The sequence below is a fragment of the Gordionus sp. m RMFG-2023 genome, chromosome 1 (assembly GCF_954871325.1).
Source record: "Gordionus sp. m RMFG-2023 chromosome 1, tfGorSpeb1-WG-v2, whole genome shotgun sequence".
In the NCBI taxonomy this organism is placed as follows: domain Eukaryota; kingdom Metazoa; phylum Nematomorpha; class Gordioida; order Chordodea; family Parachordodidae; genus Gordionus; species Gordionus sp. m RMFG-2023.
Window position 1 is genome coordinate 36,241,086 of NC_088775.1, and position 17,705 is coordinate 36,258,790.

General features: G+C 28.1%; 1 protein-coding gene across 6 annotated transcripts in view; it reads right to left on the reverse strand.

The window, feature by feature from the left end:
* Positions 1-9,472: 9,472 nt before the first annotated feature.
* The window catches only part of LOC135922538 (beta-1,4-mannosyltransferase egh-like), a 57,477-nt gene continuing 49,244 nt past the window's right edge, over positions 9,473-17,705 (reverse strand). For 2 of the 6 annotated variants that reach the window (XM_065456918.1, XM_065456916.1), the window contains 2 exons: positions 14,438-14,788; positions 9,473-10,781 (listed from right to left, as the gene is read on the reverse strand). In XM_065456918.1, the coding sequence (XP_065312990.1) occupies positions 10,585-10,781; positions 14,438-14,788 (548 nt within the window). In that variant the 3' untranslated portion in view covers positions 9,473-10,584. Of the gene's footprint in view, positions 10,782-11,024; positions 11,130-14,437; positions 14,789-15,374; positions 16,042-17,705 lie in introns of those variants that run through there. The other 4 variants (XM_065456917.1, XM_065456919.1, XM_065456921.1 and 1 more) reach the window with 4 other exon arrangements.

Genomic DNA, 17,705 nt, shown 5'->3' on the forward strand with positions numbered 1-17,705 from the left:
CCAATGTAATCTACAAGCCTGGGGTTTGGGGCTTGTTGGGGCAAAAATTAACTTTAACTAGAATCAATCTTAAATTTTAAAATATTAAAAATATTTATTAATGTATAACATAAGTTAAGTGTTTGTTGGGCTATCTCATGGTATTTAATAAATTCAATTATAAATTGTCAAGCTTATGATGATATTGACAAAAACGACTACTAGCTTTATTCCTACTATTGGAAGAAAGTTGATAATGAGATCAAAAATTTTGATTATTTACCGGGCGGCTAAAAAACGTCGCGTTTTGAAATCTTATTAACTCCGAAACGTGTCATTCGTTTTTTATGAAATCTTCTGTCTTAATATTCTCAAAATATATAATTTTATAAAGTGGTTTTTAGAAAATTAAGATAAAAAAATGTAGTCGTACATATATATTTTTAAAGATTTCCTTTAATTCATAAACTATAACATAAAAACAAAATATTTTAAATTTTATAAAGTGGCTTTTAGAAAATTAAGATAAAAAAATATAGTCGGACATATATATTTTAAAGATTTCTTCAAATTCATAAACTATAACATAAAATATTTTGGCATTATTAAACAAATCTCATTATTAAATACCACTAACAATATAAACATACGATAATTTTCTAAATTATGTATTTTATCAAAGATCTGATAATAATAAAATTTTGACATGAGAAGAAAAATTGGAATCAAGTTTAATTCCTGAATTCTCTAGGAAAAAGTGGAATATTAATCCAGTTCACCAAGCTAACCCCATGGTTATCATATAACTCATCAAGCTCCTTTTGTTTTTCAACTAAGATTTTATCAAGCAAAAACATAGATTCGTAATACGAATTCCACTAGAATTTATCAGATACCTACCCAATTTCTTGATGTTACCTGCCATATTGGTAGACATTTTTTGTTTATTCCACAAAGTAAGACACTTTTGGAAAGAACTTTGTGATATTATTTTATGTTATCAGCTAAAGCTAAAAAATTTCTGATGTCCATAATTAGGGGAGACCGGTGTTATAATGAACCCAGGGTTATAATGAGAGTGGCTTTATTTTTTAGAGTATTAAACTCTAAGAGATAATTTTTTACCAAAACTATATACTTATATATTGCATATGCGGCTATAATTTTTTTTCTATCGGACCGCTTGAAGAATTTTTATAATGCTTTATATCATTCGTACCTTCAAAAGTAACTTTTTACACTTTTACTATTTTTCAAAAATAAAGATTAATATACAATTTTACCACACAAAAATCATCTTATATAAAAGAAAAAATCCTATTTTATAGAATAACAATTTACCCGAAACAAAATTGATAATATAAATACTTCAAAATATGATCTTAATCAAAGTGGTGCTACCGGGGGCTATTTTTATGGGGTTAGGTCGAACCTTTTTTTTTGCTATTTTTTAAAAATTTGACATGCAAAAAAAGCCAAGGAGAGACCAATTAAAAGAAAAAAAATCGAAAAATGTTACTATATGATAAATAATTGTTTGGTATACAAATAAATTATATCAAGCATAACAATCAAGACTGCTTTCAATGTCAGTTATTAGTTACATGGCTTTGCAATTTTATTGTTTTTTTATTTGCAAAGATTGTGAATGTTTTAAATGATTTTATATAACACTTTTATGTTTTAAATCATTAAATATATCCTAATAAAAAAATATATAACTTTTATATATGGAAAATTAAGCAGAGTTTATAATAGCCTCGACCAAGGGCTTGTTCGTCCCCGGGTAGGGTTCACTCGGTTACCAAAAAAAATTCCAGGAAAAATGATATTTTGAAAAAATTATTAGAGATGTATTTTTGAAATTTAAACATATCATAAAACTAATAGAGCTGAACAAAATGAGATATTTTTTATTAAAAATGATAAAGTACTTATAATTTTCTTAAGGTTTGCCTTTAGGGTTCGCCATAACCCCGTTCTCCCCTACAAGTTTTCAATAAATTAAAAAGAAAAAACTTGATGTTTAATATTTAAAATGATTAGATGAAAAAGAGAAATCTATTTTATTACTTAGAATCTTTTTTATATATTTTGAGTCAAAAAAAAGAAAAGCCTTAGCCTTAATTTCAATTAAAAAATGTTTTTAGAGCCAATCCCCATTTTAACTTAATTTTCAGATTCAACTAAGTCAGTCGAAAAGTCGATAAATATAATTGTAACTTTCATGAAACTCCATTAGCGATAATGCATTCGCGATAATTCATTCGCTATAATGCATTCGCTATAATGGATTCGCTATAATGCATTCGCTATAATGTATTCGCGATAATTCATTCGCTATAATACATTCGCTATAATGCATTAACGGTAATATATTCGCGATAATTCATTCGCTGTAATGTATTCGCTATAATACATTCGCGATAATATTTTCGCGGTATTACATTCGCGCTAATACATTCGCTATAATATTTTCGCTGTATTATATTCGCTATAATGCATTCGCGGTAATGCATTCGCTATATTATATTCGCAATAATGCATTCGCTGTAATGCATTCGCTATAATATCTTTTCGCGGTAATCGACATTCGCGATAATACATTTCGCGCTAAAATTTTCGCGGTATTGACATGTAACCCTTGCAATAGATGTAATAAATTTGATATCTTTTCTTCTCTTTCTTACATGTTTTAGGAAAGCTATATTTTTCTTTTTCGAAAAACAGTTTCGAGTTAAATTTTTAATACAAGTATATTTTTGATAATATTACAAACTATAAGATATAATATACCAAGGTGGTGCGACAATATATAAAATCACAATTGTTTCATCATATCATTCTGGTCCTTATTTTATAGTTAGAAAATTTATCATTTCTAATATGGCATTGCCGTGTAAATAACTCCAGGCTTCAATATATTTGCATAATTATTTCTTCAAAATATTTTCAGTGTTTTTATTTTATCAATTTAACCAACATAATAAATTCTGATATAAATTTACATCGTGAGTGTCATGGCTCAGTATCTATTATTTGTGTTTCTATGTAATTTAAGATTATTACAACAACGGCTGAGAGCATATGATTGCATATTTTAGATAAACAATAATGGTCAACTGTGTAGTCGTTTATATATCATTTAAAATGGAAGATAATCTTTTAGAAATTTAATATCTCACGATAATTCTCTCGATTACTTATCTAGCTTCCATCATGCCATCTAAAAGGAAGCTCTAACCACTTAATCGTTTTATGATTTGGATTGGTCGTTATACTCTCTTTTTCAAGAATTGTTGATTTGGTTTAGGCCTATAAATTTTTCCCTATTAGCCCATTCTATAAATGTGGAAAATGTTAATAGTTATATTAGTTTGATAACCTTTTGTCAATGTAAGTTGCTAAGAATGATATTATTGCATTATGTGGTTTTTAAAAACTATTATCAATTGAGTCATATGTATGAATTAATTAATCTTTTTTATCACTTGTAATTCTTTAGACGCAAATTTTTTTTATATCAGCAATCGAAAATATTTTATACTGTAAAAAAAATTTATTTTTAGAAATGTCTTGTATTGTTTTAATTATTTATATGCCAGTTTATTTTGTATGCATAAATAATAAATGACAAAATATGAAATTCAGAATAATTGTTCAGAGTTAAAAATTTTTAAAAAAGTATAATATATTTATATACGCAAATTGGGGGTATGGGGGGCGAAGCCCCTCATAAATTTTTTTTAGTTGAGCCCCCTGAGATTATAAAGGTTAGCGACGCCCCTGGGCTATTTAGAAGATTATTGGCAAGGGTCAAAATCCAGGGTCTTTATTTATTAGGTATACATAGCAATTAGGATTGAGTGTTAAGGGAGAAGTCAAAATAGCATGCCATTCGTAGAATCCTCTTCCTAACATGGATATTATCATAGTATACTTTAAAAATATTTTGATAACAAAATTGTTTTACCCCTAAATTTTTAGAGACATACTGTGATATAGTGTTGTTAAACTGCTCAATTTGAGCCGATTTTTAAAAACGCCTAACAACATTATAGCCAGAAAAATATTTCCTCAGCGTCGAGATTTCTCAATAGATGTTCAATCCTATGTGCGATCTATGAGCAAAATCTTTAGGCTTGCATAATATCTTTCTGGATAAAATATTGAGTTAGCCGTTTTTAAAGATCGGCTCAAATTGAGCCGTTTAACAACACTACTGTGACATTAAAACTCTCCTTTATTCCGCCCAGTTTGAAGTTTAAATTTCTTTGAAGCCAATTTTAAAAGACTTGAATATTTAGCCTGCACCCCAATATATTAAGGTTTTCTGTAGGTTGACTATATAAACTATGAAAAATTTAACCTTATGAGATGGTAAAATGTGTTATAAAATTGAATGAATGTTGAGTTTTTAACATGATTACTATTGGACCGATTAAGTTATAATCATTTTTATTGGACAAATATTTTTTTAAAGAACACTATTGGCTAAATTTGATTGACGTTTTTTGAGGATTATTATAATAGATGATAAGTTATAGTTTATATTCAGTTCAATTGCAATTCTAAAAGTATATAAAATATTTTTATTGAGAAATCACTTATTTATATAATAAGTAATAACATTAATCTATTTACATAATAAATAATAAACAAATATATTATGAAATTTGAAATTAATATTTAAATTTATATATCGTTTTTAGTACCAAAATTTCCAATTTATCAGAGGTCAGTCTGCGTCGATGGGGACTGTCAATTGCACTAAAAACAGATTCTAAATAGATTATCGCATACTTTTATAAACAGAATGCGCAAAAAATAACAATATGACAGAATGTTTATTAATTAATTATTATTAGTGCTGTAAACGTTACCACAAAAAAGAAACGCGTTACCCTTACATCTGAAAAAAGGAACGCGGTACCGTTACTCGTTACCTTTTCAAAAAAGGAAAGCGCGTTACCGACTTTTCAAAAAAGTAACGGGCTACTCGTTACTTAATAAAATTAAATATATACAAAAATAATATTTATTTTTTTCTGACAATATATAATAAAATAAAACTATACAAAAAGAATATATAAAATCGTTTTATAAAAAAAATATTTATATATTTAATTATAATATAAATATTTTTTTTTTTGATAATACTTTATTAAAAAACAAATTTTTCATTTACAAATTATAATTAAAAATATATATTAAAAAACATAATATATTACAACTTTCCCTCTCAGCCTTTATCTCATCTCGTCTTGCTGCACAATCTATCATCGATCCACTCCTTCAGATACTGAACTCTTGCAGGCCTTCACCTTTTGGGACAGCAACTGCTCACCCACCCTTTGTCGTCCCGCTTTCAGCATTCAGAAAGACTGGGATGCTCCTCTGATCGCCCGTTCCGTTGAATACCTTATTTCGGACAGGCCCTTTGAGGACAATCCCAATAATTTAGTATATATGCAAACTCAGGTTACGAATGGCTGGAAGCCATCCCCAGTTCCAATCTTGGCCTCCTCCTGACTAGCGAACATCTACGCATTTCCATAGCCGCTTGGCTGATATGCCGTGGTTCCCTCCATTTGCATCGACTGTGGCCATCCCATCGAATCGAAAGCTTACCATCCTTGCACTGGAAGTTCTCCCAGGGACGACAACCGCGTCATAAATCTATTAACAACATCCTCCTACTTCTCTTAAAAAAGTTAATATTCCATTCAACCTCGAACCAGTGGGCCTCTCAAACGAAAACGCTATACTCCCCGATGGCATATCTCTCATTCCCTGGACCAATGGTCTCCCACTAGTTTGGGGCTATACCTGTGTCGATTTTGCCGTCAAGTCCAACCTTTCATTTTCTACCATCGAAAAAACCGAAATCCTAAAAAAAACAAATATGCTTGCCTCACTAACACCGTGTTTATCTTAATCGTTTCCAATACCCTAGTCATGTTCGGAAGTGATGCTCTCAATTTCATCAAAACTATAGGAAAAAAAATGAGGCAGATCTCAGGGGACCCCAATGAAGGATTTTACCTTCGTCAGCCGATTTCCTGGAAATCTGCTGATCCAATTTTTTAAGCATTCACTCTTCCCTAGGGTGGTTATTATTTAAAAAATTTTATAATAATTAAAACTTTGGGTGATCCTTTCTATTTTAATAAAAAATACTTTTAAAATACTATAAATCTATTTCAAAAAAAGAATAAAATTTAGAGGGTGTTGTGCATTTGCATTGTTTAAAAAAAAATTATATAGAAAATATTATAATAATGTAAAATAAATATACATAACATAAAATAACAAAAAAAAAGTAAAGATCGGATCGGTTTATTCAGGCATCGGCTCGATCCGATATTTTTGGAAAACGCTAAATATCTGTATTGATCCGATATTTAATATCGATACAGCCCTACTTATATTTTAATTCCATGATTAAGCTTTTCAAAATATTATGAAAGAATATTATTCTTTTATTAAGGTAATGTTTAAAATAATATTAATTTATCTTTTTACCTTAAAATGCTTTTTTAAGTTTGAACTGCTGGACATTGGTTGAAATATTTTTGTTGGGATATAATTTAAATTTACAAAGTGTAGACTTGGTACCATTAATTTTCTTTATTGATTTAAAATATTTCAAATTAAGGCCAGGGAAGGGTTAAATCATCTTCATCTGAAGAAGTAAATACTATGGACATAATATTCTTTAAAAATTTTTTAAGAATAATAATATCATTAACATTTACTTTGAATTTTGATTGAATATTAATTTCGACAGAAAATTTAACAACGAGAATTTAAAATAAAAATGAAGGAAGTGGTTGATATGAATTAAAACTCGGCTTAAATTATTTATATTAAGAATTAAAAAAATAAAAGAAATTTTATAATACAATAAAATATGTTTTTCTTTTTTTTGATATTTTTTAAGAAAAAAGTAAAGAGTAACGTTTTGCGTTACCGTTACTCAAAAAAAAAGAAACGCGTTACCTAGCGTTCCTTTTCTTCAAAAAAAGTAACGTCGTTATTTGACCCACCACTATTTAATTAAAAAATTAAACATAAAAATGAATTTCGATTTTATTTATAAAAATAAATGGTTTTTTAGATATAACTTTAAAAAAATTTTTTTTTTTGTTAAAAACGCCATTTTTATCGGATTGGATCAGCAAATATTATATTTGCCGATAACCGATATTTTAAAATGGGCGAAATATCGGCCCGATCCGATAAAAATATCGGTACATCCCTAATTTTCAAATAATTTGTTTTTATTAATTCTTCAAATCATGAGTTCATGAACTTATACAAAATAAGAATGATATATAATTCATTTTTGTATATAAATTATGAATAGAAATAAAAAATTTATTTATGTAATAAAATAAGATGTTACCTTTATTTGTTTATTTGGCACTATATGTTTTATTTGCATAGTGTTGGATAATGTCTTCTTGGGATTTTTGAATATTGTGAATAGTTCCTATGGTATTATATCTTTCAACACATTCTCTTAGAGTATGACAATATATAAATTTAATAGTCTAAAATCTTATAATTAGTGATATTTGTTTTCTATATTAATTTGTCATTTATGAAAAGTTTTAAAAAGATGACAAAATTTTATAAATGAATGAATGCAACAAAAAAAAATAAATGTCAACAGATGTCTAACACAAGTGGACAAATAAATTATAAATCTGTTAAATTTATCAAGACATTTTCTAATAGTAGTTAATAGAAAAATTTGATAGACTCAAAAATTTGGTCAAAAAATGAGTTGCCCAAGTTAGACAGGTTTTACTGTATATTCTATAAATTTAATTTAATAAACACATTAATTTTTATTTATAAATGTATTCGCAAAACATCATAATTAATAAAAGAAAATTCTAAAAATTTAAATTGAATTTTATAAAATATTGAGTCTTTATAAAATATTAATGATTCGGAACCGGTTATTCGATCCAGTCATTAGTACGTGCCAGGCCATTTTGTGATTTTGCTAAATTGAATTATCTCCTTCTATACTTAATCAATATGCTTTCCCCTGTAGTTTGTATGGAAAATAAATATAGCTAGATATTTTATAAGTCAATGAGAAATTCATCTAACCTTGAGCCTAATTATAGACAGTAAAAAATTTTTAGAAACAAATTTATGAATATAATAATATTGAGGTAAACATGTTTATAATTGCTAAGTTCAACCCATATTTTCTCTATTTTAATGGAAGGTCAAACAAATCAATTTCAGAAATGCTTATGAAACCAAACTCGAAAGGTAAAAAAATTAGGATCCATATATAATGAGTAACTATAATTATTTATGGACTGTCTATCAAAGATATGCAAAAACTTTATGGTAATATGTTCTATTTTGTAGTACTTTTTTGTCTTCACTATATATAATGAGTAACTATAATTATTTATGGACTGTCTATCAAAGATATGCAAAAACTTTATGGTAATATGTTCTATTTTGTAGTACTTTTTTGTCTTCACTATATATAATGAGTAACTATAATTATTTATGGACTGTCTATCAAAGATATGCAAAAACTTTATGGTAATATGTTCTATTTTGTAGTACTTTTTTGTCTTCACTAGATTCAAGCAGATGTAGGCACGGTTTAAGATATGGTAAAATGTCTGTAGGTTTTATATATTATATTTTAATATGATGAAAGAGAATAATAAAAATATGTGATTTACCATCAGTAATCATAATAATATTGGGTATTTTCGGATCGGGTTGGCCCATGGAACTATTGTAAAAACTTTATGCCCAGGCCCGCCCCCTCAATTTTATTACAAATGGAATTGAAAAATATACAAAGTGGGAAGGGAGGCCTAGAGAAATTCATGCCCCCCAAAATAAAATACATACAATATTTTAATTAAAATTTTAAAAAAAATTTTATGAATATTTTACTTGTCTCATTTGAAGTTAATATGATAGTTTAGTAAAGTTTTGTTTTGAGCCCTATATTTTCCTTTATTCTGTGAACAACCAACGTCCTCGAGCAGATAGCCCAAGGTTACGGGTAGTTTAGGCATAGGGTTAGAAAAGACACAGATATAAAATTGGGAAAAAACTATGAAATTATTTTAAAAACTGCAATCAATTAATTTAAAAAATGTGATTCTTTCTAACTATTAATTAAAAATATTACCATATCATTGCTCGAGCGTTTACTTTTTTAAACCAGATATTCAGAAAATTAAATGTTAAATTTTTAAAACGTACAGTTTCAGGTTAATAAAAACATTAAGGTCAAGTAGGATTCAGATATATCATGTGATTGTAATATCTTTACCTTAGTTTTGAAATCGAATTCAACCTTATACATCAAAACGTTCTCATTGCTTCTTTCATCCTTTATTGATTAAAATGGTAAAAATTCTACAAGTTTTCGAAGCACACATTGTTGGACATGATAAAGAAAACACTATTTATTTATTTAATATCTTCAACAAAATTTTACAATAAATTTTTTTATTCCTAAAAGGAAAAAAATATTAAAATAATATAACAACGTGCATTTTTCGAATAAAATTTTATATTTAAAAAGAGACGAAATTAACAATTAGTCCTGGTATTCATGCATCAAAATATATTGTATATAAGATCGCAATAAGTGAGTTATGTATGTATTATACTAAAATATAAATGAATGAATGCTAAAAATATATTAAATAATTTTTTAACGCGATTTTTACATAATAAATTGGGTTCAAATTAGTATAATAAGTAGCAAAAAAAACATAGAATAAAATGTGATAAAAGAGATTCAATTTAATCGAAAGGGGGAAAGAGAATTTTTTTTATTGTAAACATTTTAAGAAAAAATGATTAGACTTTAAATTTTGAAGAATAATAACTGATTTTTTTAAAAATATGCTAAAATATGTATTATATCAAAATTAAATAATTTTCTATATAAATTTTAAACTGATAACAACCACAATTAAACATATACAATAATTAGAATATTTTGCTTAAAAACCTAGTTAATTTAAATGTTATTTATTTTTTAAGCTCAATACAAGATATAGAAATTGAGAAATGAAGAAAAACCTATGATAAAAAAAATTGAATCAATAGTTGAATAGGTAAAAAGTTTTGATTATCCATAAAATTATAAATAAAATAAATTTTATAAAAATAAAGACCCTATTTTAAATAAGGGGGGGGGGGGGTTGAGTTTGATTGAAATATGAATATTCATTTTAAAAAAAATAGAACAAATTTTATGTATAATAAAAAAGTAAATATAAAGGTCCCCGATACAATATAATTTATAACTTAATTTTTTAAAAAAATTTTTGAAGCATTACACGAAAATGATAAATAGTTAATTATTGCTGGACTTAACTTCAAACTTTATTTAAATTTATAAGTTACCGTTAATAAGTTATAAATGAAATCGCTCAACAAATAATTGCACAAAATTTATTAAACCATGTGATAAAATATTTTTATATAATCATAATTATAAAGGATATTTTTATAATGCTTGTTTTTTTCAAAAATATTTGCAATTAATTTTTGAAATATACATGATGAGTGGATTATTTTTTTAAAAAAATATCAACTTTCGATTTGCTTAGAGACGATATAAAATTGGTGCTTCTTACCTATAAGACCCCATATCACCGCTATGACCTCAATAACGACATTAAAAGGTATGACCGCGATGGATCCGATCACACAAAATGCAAAAAAAGCAAATTGGTAGATCGAATGCCTTATCGAATGTGAACCGCTTGAATCGCCTGAAATGTTCACTGTTGGATTATATAATTTAAGTATAAGGTTTTATATCACTTTTCTTATTTTTTTGGCGTTAATCCTTATTCGTATAATTTCTGTTATTTACGTTTTTTATGTAATAATTAAATCTTTGTTTTATATCATACATTAAAATTTCATAATTTAAATCTTGGTTCCCAAAAATAATTCTTTTAAATACTATATTAAAATTAGAAAATGAAATTTTATATAAATACTATTCGTTATGAAAAAATAACTGTTAAGTCCACGAAAAGATCTGTAATATATTACATCGCGTTCTGGTATGATATATTTTTGATGCTTATCTGTTTAGCCTAGTCTAAACCTGGGGAATCACTAGCCTTTAAAATAGCAGGGGGTTCAAAAAATTATTAAATTTTTTTTAAGATATCCAAAATTACCTTCTTTTGCTTAGACTAACATTATCAAAATATAAAAAAAAATTCGAAATTTTGAGGGGGCTCTTCCAATTTTTCCGACTCCCCCCCCCCCCCCTTAGTGATGCTACTGATCTAAATAGCCTTTGATCTAGGACACCCTATTTTAGTTTGTTTTAAGTGTTTGGTAGCATTGTTATTTTTCGTATTTTGCCCCTCTCATTTTTTTACGTTGTTAAGTCGAAAATTTTGTGAGCTTGGGTTTTCGGGAGAATCTCAATAGAAGGATGGAATGATTAGATAATATTTGCTGTTGAATATTAAGAGGTACTGTGAAATAAAATTGATTATAGGAATCCACCAAATGAATGTTTTATTCATAAACGGAGATATATTAATTGTAACTCTTTGTCGAAGGTTAAAAAAAGTCTTCGTTTAGATTTTCAGTCTTAATAATACGATGCCCTAGACCCTTGAAAAAGGTTAGGGCGTGAGTGACAAAGGAAATTAGCTTTTAGTATGATTATTAATAATATATGGTTGGAAGGCAACGCAGAAAGATTTGGAAGATTTGCCCCGTTCTGCGTCGGCTATAGTTTCATGGTTTATATTGGGATGCAAGTAAATCTACACAGGAAAAGTTCTATGTTAGAAACTCACTAGTCTTACATGGGATCTTAGATGAGTGATTAGGACGCTTACAATCTGTGTTGCAAAGTCTAGTCGGCTAAAAGTTAGAAGGAATTCTAACAGATTTCAAGGCTAGAGGTATAGTGTCAATGTATCTGGCATTTTCTCGAAATCTACCTCAGCATCGATTGTAATGCAGGGATGCGATCTTTTGAGCCAACAGGAACATATTGGACATGTATAATTACCATATTGCAATTAAGTCTGAATCCGATAGCGTGATAAAGCTCATCATTTGTGTAAGTAATAAATCACGTGTTTCTATTCCTCATATGTTTAGGATTTTATCGTAACTATAGAAATTCTCGATGAAAGGCAAAATAGTATATAAAATAAAAATGTACAGTAAATCAAATATTTAGTTTTTTTGATTGAACAATAATTGGGAGCTAGATTAAAGTTAACCTTACCTTACCGAGTATATTGATTTAGTTAACCCAAATTCAAACTAAATGAATAAGCAGCTCCAGAACCCTTGGTAAATTATATTCAACGTCTCCAAATAATAGCCAAAGACAGTGACATTTTTCATTTAAAGCTAATAAATTCTTGTCTCAATGTGGACCACATCTTTTTGTCGAAGTAAAATCTAACTCCAAACCTGGAGGAAAATGTTTTCAGTTAAATTTCAGTAGCTGTACTTTCAATGACTGAACCTACAACACAAGTCAACTTCCGACCAAGATAAAGGTATCAATGCCAAGGAGAAAACGTTCGTGGAGATTGCACAACTAAGCGACTTAGGAGAAAGTTTTGATATTGCTATTTCCACACATTATATTGCGGGAATAATTTTCCCAGTCTAAGGGGAAAATTAATGATCTCAGAGCCCCTGTATTTCGATTATATCAAATTAGCAGTAGCAACAGAAATGGCAAATATCCTCACAAAGTTATATCAATATCTTCAAATAGAAAAATACCTATTAATCAAAATGTCAATAATTCACAACAATGCCTAAATAAAAAATCTATCAAAATTTTGGTGAAAACCAAACCACCTTAACAACAATAACTATCAAAATCTCGACAGTATGTATTAATCTTTTTATCAAAACCAGACTTCGATAGTTCTAGACCCAAACAAGCACAAGGATATGGGTGAAAATAAATGCGCAGCTCCCCAGTTATATAATGCCACAATATTACCAACAAAATTTAACACAAGGTGTTATTAATTTAGTATTTTAGACCATATTTATGCCGCTATCTCAACAATAATAATTATCAATATTTCTGGCCACATGGGGATTATGTATCTAATAATAAACATCCAATAGAATTTTCTCTACCAAATTCTATATAAATACTCACTATTAAACCCTCGATACCCAATATAGAAAAAAGGAGGTAATAAATAATACTACACATACTGCTAGAGTAGCAGTAATCAGCAAAACAATTTATGATAAAAAATTGTACAACTCACTGATTCTCCCGAACAGAAATCACCATAAAATCCCTATCTGAATACGAATAAAAACCTATAGGAATTTTTGAAATATAGGCATCGTTTAATAATATAAATTTTACTATATTAAATTACTTATAAGGGACAAAGATTTTTCAATATTAAGTCGTGAAATGTTTCCAGACTTTTTGCACACAATATTCAGAGATCCACGAATGAATTTTTATTCGTTCCCTGTGAATCTACGTAAGGAAAAAGAGCCAATAAATTATATTTCTTTTACTAACTTCTTTCCCCTATGTAATTTAAGGATAAAGGGTGTTATAGTTTTCAGAGACTTTCATGAGTCGGACCGGCCTTCTGGCCAAGTATGGGCCTATTATTATATTTCATAGCGGGCCTCGGTTTTTAAAATTTTTTCAATGTGATAGGGCTTAAATTTTTAAATTTAAATTTATCTTATTTGAAAACGAAATGATTGCCAAGATAAACTATTTGTTTATTTTCATTAAATACAATAATTCAAATTTTTGAGTATGGGCTTGGCAAAAATTTCAAAGCTTGGGCTTTTTTTAAAATATTAAATATGGGAGCTGGGTATAAAAATATTTTCTACTGTGGGCCTAGGCCGGGCTTGACCAAAAAATTAAGGCCCATGAAGGTCTCTAATAATCACTTTTCTCATTTTTAGCCATTATTCTAATTTTTTATTTATTTATATATTTTCCCTCATTCATACAATATTGGTTATTTACATTTTTTTAATCAACTATTTAGGTTTTCTTATTTTTTATAATCAATTTATTTTTACATAATTCTTAAATATTACATTCAAATTGGAAGAAAAAATTTTGTATAAATACTCTTGGTTATTTTATATGAAAAGATTATTGTATTATTAATTTTAAAATCTTATATATAAACGTTTATTTTAAATTTAACTATATAATTGGTATTGATTGATTGAATAAAATGACTTGCTATAAAAATAAATATTTAAGTACTGTTTTACATTAACCATTAACGCAAGATGACGAAAAAAAGTAAATGACACAGGTAAAAGGTATTTTGAATCTGATTCTCTACATTAAAAACGCAAACCTTGAATGGTGTTTCTAGCCAACTAACTCAATCACAATTTAAATCTATAAAATAGTATAAGAAAAGGAAACTAAAAAGTAGGCTCCTACGTTTAAACGCGCGTTTAGGGATCGTCTGGCCCCTTATGCAGCGAAGAAAGATGTTTAGTATAGTTGAGCGGCGCCGAAACAATGTGATAAAACGTCTAACTAAATTATTCGAGCGGCTCTCTTTGAGTTCAGTTTGGACCAAATTGGGGCGTGATTCAAGGTCATGCAAATTAGGGCGGTAATCAGAGTCGTAATTCGAATGATTGGGTGCATACTTCATAAAATTTAAATTATTCGAAATGACAGAATCCGTTTTCGAACCGGATGGGCAAAAGACAGAGGCGTCAAACTGACCGTTAGGTATCGACTTCGTATAATTAGGGAGAACGATTTCTAGATGAAATTTTTCGAATTTACTGATATTTATTGAAAATGTGCTATAACATAATTAAAATAATAAATGTTTTTCATATAACTGAGTGCACTTGGCCCGGAATCCGAGGCAATGATACCCGGAGCCATTATACATAAATGTAGCGAAAATATCGAATTTTTTTACGAACGTTAATCTCCTCTCACTATACATTTAAATTTAACCAAAGTGAAAAAATAGTAACGAAAATATATATTAAAAAAAGACTACTCAATTCAAAGTAGAGGTGGGCTCGGGCCTAATCTTTTATTCACAGCCCGCCAGCTCCCGGTGGCAATAAAAAATTAACGCCCTTTCACGCTTAATACTAATTGAGCCCCGCCAGCTCAAAAAAGACAATATTTTGATCACGTTCGAAAATTCTTCAAAACTTTATTGCTATACTTGTACGCTTTTTTGAATTTATTTATCATAGTTTTTATTTCCCTAATTCCATATTAATAATACAAAATAATTACAATTTATAAATAGTAAATAAAATAAGATATTAGTAATTTATGTAATACTAAATATAAAAATAAAATCATAAATTCAATATTAATTAATGAATAAAATTTAGATATAAATTGTAAGTAATTAGGGGGTATCAGTCATTGAGAATATGAAGCTGAGGTAATTGGATTTTATTATATTGAGGGCTAATCTTTGGCGTAGGTAGTAACCCTCGTTGGGATCTTCGGTCCTAGTAGAGATCCGTTTCCCCAGCTCTTTAAAGAAGGCAAGGGCATGATAGCCGAACGATGTTAGAGTCGTGGCGATTAGTGGTAGGAATGTGTAATTGGCCGGAAGCGATGGCGAATATTTAGCGAGTTTATTCATCTCGGTGTCTACTAGAGCATCTTTATTTATATTGGAAGGGGCAAGGGGATCGATGCATGAGAAATCCCAGGTTAGAAATTCCCCCTCTTCCAAGGGATCATGGTAGAGCCATCGGGACGCTTACCATCAGAATTGTAGAGTCCAGTGGGTTCTAGGGTTGATGGTATACCGGCAGATTTTAGGGCCCTGGCAATAGTATCATTGCATTTTGAATGTCTAATGAATCTGCCTCTACAGCGCTTGCAGTGTAAAGAGTGACGGCCTTTGGAGTTGACCGGCGTTTGACAAAGGATGCAGTGATAGGGTATTACCATATCACAATTAAGTCTTAAACCGATGGCGTGACGTAGCTCATCATTGCTTAGGAGCTGGTCAAGGTTTCGCGATGGAAAAGCTTCGAGAAATTTTTATTTATAAAATGAAGAATGTCCATGTTATTTTATTTCAATTGTGTTAACTTATCTAATAAGAAACTGATTATAGAAAATAACCTTTCTCTTGAAGCCGAACTTGCCGGAACTGACAGGATTTTACTAGCTAATTTTCTCAAAACTGCTTCCAAAACTTGTTGTTTTATACATATCTTCTTTTTTTTCGTCTATTAAAAACTTAAGACTTTTGAGATTTAGAATTAAGCTTATGTGGTGGCTGCACGATAAATCTTTACTTTAAAAAAATGTTGTCAGGGCATTGATATCATTGTATCACCTTTAGAAATTGACAAAATTTTACTAATTTTTGCTTTCATAGATAAGCTTCATTTATTGTGGGAAAGAAGCTCGGATTATCAGAGCATTCTTTGAATATAGATAAAAATTTTATTAATGATAAATGAAAATAAATTTATTTATTACCAAATTTCCATTGCTGAACGAGAGTTGAGAGATTTATTATTTTTCATTCAATTGAAATTTAATAAGACGAGGAAAAAAATGTATTAAAAATACAGAATTTCAAAAATTATTCTTTTTTCAAGAACTAAATTAAATTAGAAATATATATTATAATTATAAAATTGCAAATTTTTAGGAAGGCTCATCATGCTTAATAATTTAAAATTTATTCTCACTCACGCCGTGGCCCATCGTGTCATGAGTAATTTCACGGCCCGACCCATCTCTTATTAAAAGTATATTATACTCTATATACTAAGTAATAAAAAATTGTGTAGTATAGCTTCAAAATGAGTAGTCTAATGTTCGAAATCCGGCTTCACTAAAAGTAATTTTTAAGTGTATTTGTGAAATATTTTCTTGTACTCGAGCTGGCTATATTAATTTTTGTGATCTAGGCTAGCCATAGTTCACAATCTTTTATAGTCTATACCTAGTTTAGGTTTAAGTTATCAAATATTAGGTCTAGAAAATAAAAACGAATCAAATGTGCTTATTCGTATCTAATCGGAATAGAAAATTTACAATCGTATTTGATTAGAATAATTCGTTTTTTTTAAAATATTATAAAATAATTCATAAATATATTGACAGAGATTTTATTCCATTATATTATATAATTTAGTTTAAAATTCTCATTAGAATGGGCTAACAAGTTGACAGGTTAGGGTGTATTTAAATTATTGATTTCTTTTTTTAAAAAAGTCAAAAAATGATTTTTTCAAATTTAAAACGGATTTTTTAAAAGAAGTTGGATTTTATAACTTGGAATTTTATGAATAAAATTTTTATACGATCTTCATGTAATATTTTTATTTAAATAAAATCAAACTTTAAACATTTTATAAATAAATAAAAAAATAGAACTGGCTGCAAGATAGGTCTAAATATCAATAACAATTTTTTTTAATTGCTGGTTACAAACATAATTATAGATAATTCATAAAATATTTTACTATAATGATTTAGAGCTAAAAGGTGTAAAGGAAGAATATTTAGCAATAAACATTTTGCTACTGATCTCACATAGACTGCTCAACGCCCTATTTAATAATATTATAAAAACATCATTCATTTGGCAGCCATTTGCAATGATACAACATTCATTTTAATAAACCTATAATAATTTTAACGTTAAATATTTTATTGTATTTATGAAATTGTT